Here is a 9,716-nt window from a genome sequence, read left to right on the forward strand (position 1 = left end):
ACTGCAAATAGTATCTAACAATCCCATGGTACAGCTACAGACCAAAACCACCCATGGGAATACCAGAAGTGTTTCTTCTAAACTGACACAAATCGTGAAGGGTAATCCTGCAAGGGGAAGGAAGGTCTGCATGGACAGATGAAGTGCTCCAATATTGTTAATTACTGCAAGTTCTCTAAAACCTCATCATTTCAACACTGTAGACACAAGCCCTCCAATTGCAACCCCTCTTTGCCAAGTACAAAAGTTACAACAGGTACTATTCCAGCACAAGAAAAGGGCAGAACTTCTCCAAGTATATCTGCAGGTCTTCACAGAAATGGCACAGAGTGATTAGTTATTTACCATTGTCTATCATCCGCTGTTTGGTCAGAATCATAAGGAGGCGATCGACTTCAAACACACCCACACCAGGAGTGATGACCACAGACATCTGGCCAGTCCGATCAAAGTTCCTGTTTATGTAATGCTTGTCAAACACTACAAGAAAGAAACAGGGAGGATTCATCAGAAAAAGATGCTGGATGTATTTCTCAGAGCAAGGGAGCTGACTCTCTATTAGTAAAGGAATTAAACAAGTTTCCATAAAGCACGTGTGAAAGTTAAGACCTGTATGTAGCATTCTCTCCAACCAATAATATAAATAATCCTCTAGAACAGCAGTATAGTAGCAATGGCAGAAAAGCAAATAAGAACCAGACACCTAAAAAGGGGTCTATTTTCATATGCTTAGTGTTCTAACATTTCAAAAAACAAACAAAAAAAAAAAACCATACCAAACAAACAAAACCACCCAGTGCTTCAAAAAGAAGCAAACCTCTCCTATATTATAAATCTAAAAGGTAAAGGTCATTACTAATCACTAGGTAACATTCTGTGCTCACTTGCATGTAAATAACAAGACAGCCATTCAGAGGATAGGAACATCTGATGTAAAGAGTCACAAAAATACGAATCTTTGGGGACCCCTTCCAGGCAATTAAGTCCATCTGCCTGTTAAAAAAGATGGATCACCTTGACCCAAGTAACATTTGGTCCAGTCTGCTTTTAAAAGGCTTAAAGAAATAAAAAGTTCAAATTCTGTCACAGGAAGCAGGAATGACAGTTTAACCATTTCATATTTCTCTCCTTACTGATGTTAAGGAACAGGCAGGAGAAGCCCAAAACTATTTACCTGCAGCTATTTTAGTGGCTCGTCCTCTGTATATTTTTACCTATTGTTCATAACTTACCATTGAATGAAAGATTGATGGCCTCTAAGTAGTTCCCTTGTGCTGATGTAGAATTGAAACCTGGAGGGAAGCCCTCTGGTCAAGTGTTCAGAAGGAAAAAATAAACAAATTGTAACTACATTGGTATTAGGACCTACTACCTTAACAAACTACAGGCAAAAAATAATAATAATAATAAAAATTAAGAAGGTAAAAAGCCAGGAAAGGGGTATTCTTTCACCTGCTTGCTCCAGTCGTACCAGCACAGGATACTGGATGAAAAGCTTTTTAATAGTCACAAGCAATGAGGTCCACTCCTCTCGTCTCTCATTCTGAACTACAACTCTAGAAAGAGCACAGTTCAGTAAGTAGCATGAAAGGAATATAAACCATCCTCACACCCAAGGGGAAGACTAACATAGCAAACAAGGTTGTGTAGTCACAGAATGGAAAGCGCTGCCAGTTTCAGACATAGATGTTTTCCACAATTTTAATGCCTAGTGAGGTCCTGCAGCTTACAAAGTGACATTCCCCACAAGGGTTACACATACACTGTGAGACAGATGAAAGAATGGGAAGACGACATACTTGTAAAAATCTTCATAAAACCTTCCCTCATGATCCTGCCGAATTGATGCACGATGTGTTTCAGGAAACTCGTCTGAAATAGAGGCAGCAGCAGCTGGTACACCACATTCTTGTACAGAAATACCTGCTATCTTTTCTATTGGGGAGTGATTAACTCCCACTAAAGAAGAAAATCTCTGATAAATATTAGTTGTCCCCCATGGTATTTAAATTGCTTTTAAACCAACATGACAGCTTGAGCACGAGGAAGAAGATTTGCCACATGTTCCTCCAAGTACAGTTTTTACTGCAGTACTGTCATGACAATGACTGTGTATCCACTGTGCTTGGTAGGGAACACTTTTGACATGGGCATAAAAAACAGCAGAAAAAAAGTCACTGCCAGACACTAAAAATCTCTGACAAGAGGAGAAAGGTTAAAAACATTAACATGAAAATATAGAATTTACTTACCTATACATTTTGCTTCATAAAACGTTCTAGAAAACAGAACCACTGTCACTTCATGGCTACAATTCTTCTCCTGTCCAGGAAGAACAGATTAAAAAAAAAAAAAATAACAAAAAACTTTCAGGGTCACACTCAGTACATACACATGTATGAGTACATAACACCATCTATAACGCATGTGTAGAACATAAATACAGCAATATACTTTTATCTATATATAGACAGAAAGACTGTGCATGCCTCTATGAAATAACATAAAGCTCTGACCAAAGGAATCTGTTCTGCTAGGCTACAGTGCATTAAATGGAAGCATCCTCCATTAGCCCTAAAACTCCCCTCTATAGTTATCAGGACACAAGATTTCTGTGTAAAAAGCACATCTGACTCAATGTGTTTGCTTTTACAAATGTACTGACAACAATCTGGTATTGTTATTTCCTACTCTTCAGATAGATACCCCTAACAACTGCAGGAAATAATACACTAACTTCACTGAACAGCTATAGTGCTAATACACACAAAGGAATTAATGAGCTGAAAAGAGTGTACTGGCCATCCCCGCAAAAGGAAAAGCTTGTAAAGCTCTGGTCTGAGAGAGCCCCTATATTATGCAAGCCCATATCCAACACAGTATACTAGTACTAAAAATAGAACAGAAACCTTATACACACCACGCAGTGCTACCAGTAAATCTCTGGGGGAGAGAAAGCACAAAGAAAATGAAGCAAATCCATAGTTCTCCTTCACATTTGTGAGCATAATGAGCTATACTTTGCATAGATGTTACACATGTAGGGTTTCAGGCTCTTTTGCCTTGTCTAGCTATCCTTCCAATTTAGACTGCAGATTTTGTATGTCTTGAGTACTGCTACAAGTTCTCTTATTCATGTCCATAGAAATTTGTTGCCCCAGGCTTTCTCCACAGCTGTGTGGTTAAAAGGATTTCAGCCTCCAATCCTACCTTCCCCCTAATGCATGGCTGACTAGTGCAGCTGCACCTTGCTCCGAGCCAAGGAATGCACTGAAATAGGAAACAGCTCTTTGTTGTTCAACTGTGAAAAGATAGTAAGGCTTTGTTTGCTTTAGACAACACCACTTCCAAGAGTTGCACATCACCAGTGGCCCCATGCTAAAGGACAGCAACACAACTACATTACATAATGCCAGGGAAACATTTGGAACCAACTCCTAGAACCAACAATGCTGTACAAAACAAACTTGAGTTACACCTGCAATACACATGTAGTAACTTAAGGCCACTCAGACCTGCCACCCAAACCAACCATCTGCATGATAACACCACACCACATACAACAGAGAAGTACTGGAGCCACCTGTACCTGCTGCACCACCTGACCTGCAGTAACCGCTCTTCTGATGCCCAGGAGCCACCTCTCATGTAAACCACCTCTTGTAAACCTTAGTGCTGCCTGACACAGCATGGGCCTTCCTCCAACAGTCAGCTCAGTGGACTCATGAAGATGGCACTAACATCTTACTTCATAACAGGATGAACTTGAGCAGCCATTTATTTACCTTCCATTTTGTGAAGAGGTCAGCAAGGAAACCATTCACTGCTTTCTCAAAGTACAAGTCCCCTGCAACGTAAACACACCCAAACATCAAACAATAGCAGTGATACTTCAATTACAGGCTGCATTTAACACTGAGATTCTAGGAGTTATTTTTTATTATAGTCAGAGCAGATTAACTTGATCTGTGCACGATGAATGCTAACAGTACTAAGGAAAGCAAAAAAAGATTTAAAAGCAGGACTGTTTCAGATGATTTAAACAGAACTGTTGTATTGTCACACAGATTTGACCTTTACATTCACTCTTCCAACACATTTGCAACATGCTGGGAAAGCATCTGTACTATCTTTTAGAAATAGCATTCACAACTGATCCCCTGCTCAGCTCTGAAAAGCTGCCCAGCTACATATGCCTAAGCACATGGTTAAAGGAAGGGGTAAGAGAGTTGCTAAAGAACTAAAGCAAAAAATAGGACAATGACACAGCCAAATAACTCATCCTAAACTCCTCAATTTTGAACATTTTTGAATCTTGAATACTTTTAGCAGCCTTCCCCTGAGCTAAAGGCAGGGCTCTCCCATCCAGCCAAAGTCAAAAGAAATGTAGAACATTGAGACATTCTTTGCATGGAATTTCCATTTATGTTTTCAGGGTTTCAAGCCCTCATCACCAAATGTTTGCAACACAGGAAAACCTTTCTGAGGTTCATACTCAAGCTGGTCCCCTTGAATTAGTTGCTGAGATGATGACACCCGGGCATTACAGTAAGAACAGGAAAATAATGGGGCACTCAGGAGAAAGAAAGCATGGCACTGTAAAAACGGACCTAAGAGGACACCATAGCATACCTCAGAGCAATGCCTACACCAGAGGTAGGACATTTAATTTTCTAGGAGTGGTAGAAAGGTATCATAGTGATAGTTTTCTAGTAGCAACAAAAGGACAGTCACAGTCATGCACTCACAACCCAGCAAGGCGGTTAACCACGTACCATAGATATCGAAATCCCACATTTCGCAGCTCATCTGGATGAAAATATAAACCATGGCAGAAGTGGAGCGGAAAACCACCTGCAGGGAAATTAGACATCTTTAGAACAAGGTACATTCACTACAAGTGCCAAATATGGAAGTTAACTACTAAGTAACTGCTATGACTGTGAGCACTGCCCAGGGAGGAATACTCCCTCAAAGGGAAGAGCTATCAGTGAAGAACAGTTGAACTTCACTGATCACACGTTCTCCTGAATTTACTGCCATTTTTCAACTTGCTACACAACCAGCTCAAATGATCCACACAAATCTGTCAGTAAGATAGAATTAACAAAAACCTCGCAAGGAAAAAAGATTTCCTTCTCTTTACTCCCCTAAATCTTACCCGTGTGTCCTCACTGATGAATCCACAAGTGACTTTCTCACTCTTAACCCATAGTTCACCTGCTTGTGCCCTGGAAAAAAAAAAGAGTGCACAGTATTTATTAACTAGAGTGAATATGAAGATCACAGAATCAACATTTACCTAACCAGTGTACATTTCTCACCAATATCTGGAAATGATACAGACATATCTAAGCTTAAAGCACTTCTCTTCACACTTGCCTCTAAGGACAGAGATTTCTTTGTTACTCTCTAATTTTCCCATATCCAGAAATAAATAACATAATGCACTGACCTGATACCTGCAAATTCCACTTTCTGGGTGACATATGCGCATGTGCTGACCTAAGAAAGAACAGTTACAGCTGTTAACAGATCAATGGGCTTAGAAAAGAGCAGACGGAATATCAAAGAATACAAGCAAGCAAACAAAGCACTCAAACACCAGACTGGGGCCATAGAAGTACAAAAAACCAGAACCTCTCAAATGCAGCATGGAAAACAGTTTTTAATAGAAGCTGAAATTGACTGTGCTCTTCTCCGTAATTGAATGCTCCTACAGGAGTCAAAAACTCTGCTTCAGAAATGCAGGAACAACATCAAAAAAATCTGACATTTATTGGAGAGTCATTTTTTTCCTTAATATTTACATGCACTTCTCCAACACTAATGTGCTACTTAGAGCAGAAGTTCCACAGGAGCTGCTGACACTGATCTTGTTCTCAGTCTTCTGTATTTTGTAGAAAGTTTATTTTCTTCTACAGTCAAAGGAAAGTCTATAACATCCTCAAAATCACCTCCACCCTGGGCAGCATAGGCCTTACCAAACTTTTCTTCAGTCGCCACATATCTCCACGGCCAATGTACTGATCTTTAAAAGTCAATTCCACCAAGTCCAAGGTCACTTCCTGGGAAATAGAGGAAAAAACACAGCCTAGATTTTATCAGTTGTTTCCAACACAGCACTTTTCTATCTGTCCTGCTAAGAACCAAATGTTACAGCAAAGGTTGTTCTAAACAAGTCAGTACCACCAACGGCTGCAAGACAAAGAGGAAATCCCATCTGAACAGCCACTGAAGATGCGCATGTACATAAAACTGCATCAGGTGGCCAGAAAAAGCCCACAGACCAAACTCAGAGCAAACCAAAAGCACATGAACCAAATTCCACTGCTCATAGCATTAAGGAAACCCAGTTCCTGCATATTTTTTTGCCATGTATTGACTGAAGCTCTTCATACAGTTGGACATTTACCAGTGATGCCTCTTACAAGGTACCCTAATATCAAATAACACAAACCCATGGCTTTTCTTTGGTGTGGGGCACTTGTGAGTTTCTCCTCCCTCTGCTGAGTCATCCTGAGTTACTGGAAGGAAAATGTAATTGAAATGTTTAAATCCCTACCAACCAGGTCCAAAAACTTCAAAGTGTTGAGGTAATAGGGAGAGAAGAAAGAGACCTGTGCAAACACACAGACAGTGTAGGAGCCCAAGCCTCACTTTCTTCGGAAAGATGGTAAAAGATGCTTCCATAAAAAAAAAATAATAATAAAATATATTTTTAAAAAGCCTTTTTCCCCCCAACACTACTGAAAATGGAAGTTCACAGAGCCCCAGTAGGAAATAACAGATGGAAAAAAATTGCAAAGCCACACACCTTTGGGTCAACGACATTCACATGGACATCCTGGTACGGCCGCAGTCGAAAAACCTGTGCAACAGTCTGATCCACACTGATGGTTTCTGCCACAGCAACGAGAAAGGACAAAGAACACAACCAAAAGTTGTCAGGCATTTACAGGAACAAAAGCAATACAGTGAGTAGGGCCTCGGCAAAAGACAATATCTTCATTCAACTATTGCCCAAATTAAGATTCATTAAAATCAAAGCAATGGAGATCAACACAAATCAGTATGAATTCATTAATGTGAGAAGAAAAGCATACAGTCAGAGAATGCAGAAACAAAAATTTAGGGCTGAGGTTCATGGGTTTTTTTCCTCCAAACTTTGCTCAGCATTACTGAACCATAAGCAGATTTAAAATGGGCTATTCATTTTCTGATGGAAATGATTATCCTTCCATCCTAGACAGACAAAGCACTCAGCTTCTTAAAATGTTTAATATCCACATTACTCAACGAGTGTACAGTCCAACCACACAATCTTTGTCTATAATTTTACTGTGCACAAGTCCAGGGTTTTACCTTTCTGCAAGTCTTCCTTCAGTGATTTCACTTGCAGGAGCAGAGGGCTGTAGCGTGCAAGAAAGAAAAAAGGCAGATAAGCTGATGTATCAACAGTGTACTCCATTTAAATCTATATTAAAACTACTCAGGATCACAGCACACAATAAGCCTAACAAAAACATTACCACTTTCTGGAAGGATTCAATACACCATCCTTTCTGCCTGTCACCCCATGCTGTTCTATGTACCTATTGCAACTATAAGGTACTTTTTAGGTAAAGATAACACTCTAAGTGAGAAACAAAGACATACAAGATCATCTCAGAATCTTAAATAGCTATGATACTACTTTTTTAATATATGCTGTAGGATGAACCTTCAGACTGAAGATTTATGCTGTTATAGCAAACCAAGAAGCTTTGAGTTTTGCCTAGGAGACACTACAGATAGAAGAATAATTGTTTGCTTCTGACAGCTTGTAAGGTGGAATGATACAAATATGATAACAGATATTTAAAAGGTTATTTATGAGGAAAAACCTCACTGATATGGATGCCTTCACTGGGAAATGCTGAGGCATATTGAGGAAAAAAAAAAACATAGTATACTCCTGAAGCAAAGCCTCTCAGTGCAGAACCTGCTGCACTTTAACACATCCTTTCAGTGCTCTAACCACCCCTGACTATTATCAGCAAAAGGAGAATTCACCTGTATTCATCATTGGGATGTGCAATTTCCACAACATCTCCCAGTTTGATTTGAAGAAATACCTTAGGATTAACCACCAGTTCATCATCTGCAAAACATAAACGAACGAGGAATACGACAGTGAACAAATACACACCAAACACAGACACTTGCATGTTTATACACACCAACTTGCTCAACACAAATTCAATGGCCTGGGATTAACACATCACTGATGCACCCCATTCACTGTGGAACGGGACCCCTCTATAGCCACTTCAGTTTGGAGGATCTTGTGAACAAGAGCTTTTCTTTCAAATCAAAGGGCTTTTATGAGAGTTGTTCAGCAAGAGAGCTGCCTTCACTACACAAGTCCAATCTTTTGTGTTTGTCATATAAAGAGTATCAGCAGGAAATCAGGTATCTACGGAATCTTGCTAACAAACTTTTGAGCAGTATCCTGAGCTCACAAAGGTACAAATTTTGTTCCTACAGCTGTCTACATGCAGCTATAACTCACTGACATGTCAGTCATTGTTTATTAAGAAGGACCAAAGTACAAGTTAAAGCGAAAAAACAAATGGAAAAGAAGTGGAAAGAAGGAATTGTACTTTATAAGTGGAATTCCATTCTGTTCTGAAAAATAAACCTGATTTTATTTTGCTGTATCTTACAGTTAGAACAGGTCACTCCACACTGTAGCTGGCAGCACTGCAATCAAGCTCTGCCTCCACTGTTTTGTTAAAAGAACAACGCACATCCCACTGCTCTCAATAGGACAATAAGTGTGAGTCTTACTGCTGCGAACCAAGACACTGACCACTGCCTCCAAAGCCCTTCTTGTGTATGACAAGCTTGTACACTTTGTTGGTTCTCATCTTGAGTTCCCGTCCTTCTCAGCTGCTTCGTGCAAAAACGGCAGGGACCATCCTGCACATCTGCAGCAGAAACAGAGCAAACACGGGTCTATTAGCACAGAGTGGCTCTGTGAGCACGGGACACAGTGCTACCACGCAGCCAGTGCCTCCTGCCATGCAGGGCAGGCGCTAACGAACTCCAGCCTGCAAGGTGAGCAGCGGCATCTCTGCTGAACATTACCTGCATGTGAGGCTGAGCCCCACGCCGTGCTGCAGGCAGCACCGCCCAGGCCCAGCCCGGCCCCACGGCTCTGACCCGCCCGGCCCAGCACTAAGCGCTACGTTTTAACATCTCGTTCCCACCGCTTTCACCCACATCACACGGCGTTTCAGAGAACAACATTCACAGAGCGCTCCTTCGGAAGCGAAATTCAAACGCAACCCGCCACTGACACGCTTCGCTCCGCATCAATTACAGACACGTCATTAGAACGCACGGTTTTCTCTCACAACACCCGCCCGTTATATCCGTGCTCCCACAACGCCGCTTCCCCCGCGGGTACCGAAGCCCCCAACTCCTTCCTCTCAGCCGCTCCCCTCATAACCCCTCAGTGCCGCGCTCAGAGAATGCTGAGGCCAACCGACCCCGGAACCGTGAGAGCGATAGAGCAGCACGGCCCAGGGCTCAGCAACGCGGGCCGGAGCTGAGGGGAACGAGTGTCACGTATCTCCAACCTCCAACCCAACAACGACCCGGCAGAGACAAGCGCCCCAACAAGCACTTCCGTATCCGGGGCCCGGCCCCTGTCACGTGGTGCCCGCCAC

At 41.6% G+C, this 9,716-nt stretch overlaps 1 protein-coding gene across 11 annotated transcripts in view; it reads right to left on the bottom strand.

Moving 5' to 3' along the window:
• DEPDC5 (DEP domain containing 5, GATOR1 subcomplex subunit) overlaps window positions 1-9,716 on the bottom strand; it is a 59,928-nt gene that overhangs the window by 27,806 nt on the left and 22,406 nt on the right. For 8 of the 11 annotated variants that reach the window (XR_001558501.1, XM_015877900.1, XM_015877907.1 and 5 more), the window contains exons 1-15: window positions 9,537-9,651; window positions 8,855-8,972; window positions 8,056-8,143; window positions 7,366-7,412; window positions 6,818-6,903; window positions 5,985-6,068; window positions 5,456-5,505; window positions 5,162-5,231; window positions 4,776-4,854; window positions 3,786-3,847; window positions 2,253-2,322; window positions 1,800-1,872; window positions 1,453-1,556; window positions 1,233-1,307; window positions 346-480 (exon numbers count right to left, since the gene is read on the bottom strand). Coding sequence is in view for 10 of the 11 variants with exons in the window: in XM_015877900.1 (XP_015733386.1) it covers window positions 346-480; window positions 1,233-1,307; window positions 1,453-1,556; window positions 1,800-1,872; window positions 2,253-2,322; window positions 3,786-3,847; window positions 4,776-4,854; window positions 5,162-5,231; window positions 5,456-5,505; window positions 5,985-6,068; window positions 6,818-6,903; window positions 7,366-7,412; window positions 8,056-8,143; window positions 8,855-8,912 (1,081 nt within the window). In the remaining variant the exon portion in view is untranslated. Of the gene's footprint in view, window positions 1-345; window positions 481-1,232; window positions 1,308-1,452; window positions 1,557-1,799; window positions 1,873-2,252; window positions 2,323-3,785; window positions 3,848-4,775; window positions 4,855-5,161; window positions 5,232-5,455; window positions 5,506-5,984; window positions 6,069-6,817; window positions 6,904-7,365; window positions 7,413-8,055; window positions 8,144-8,854; window positions 8,973-9,132; window positions 9,484-9,536; window positions 9,697-9,716 lie in introns of those variants that run through there. The other 3 variants (XM_015877903.2, XM_015877902.2, XM_015877901.1) reach the window with 3 other exon arrangements.

The sequence above is a fragment of the Coturnix japonica genome, chromosome 15 (assembly GCF_001577835.2).
Source record: "Coturnix japonica isolate 7356 chromosome 15, Coturnix japonica 2.1, whole genome shotgun sequence".
Classification (NCBI taxonomy): domain Eukaryota; kingdom Metazoa; phylum Chordata; class Aves; order Galliformes; family Phasianidae; genus Coturnix; species Coturnix japonica.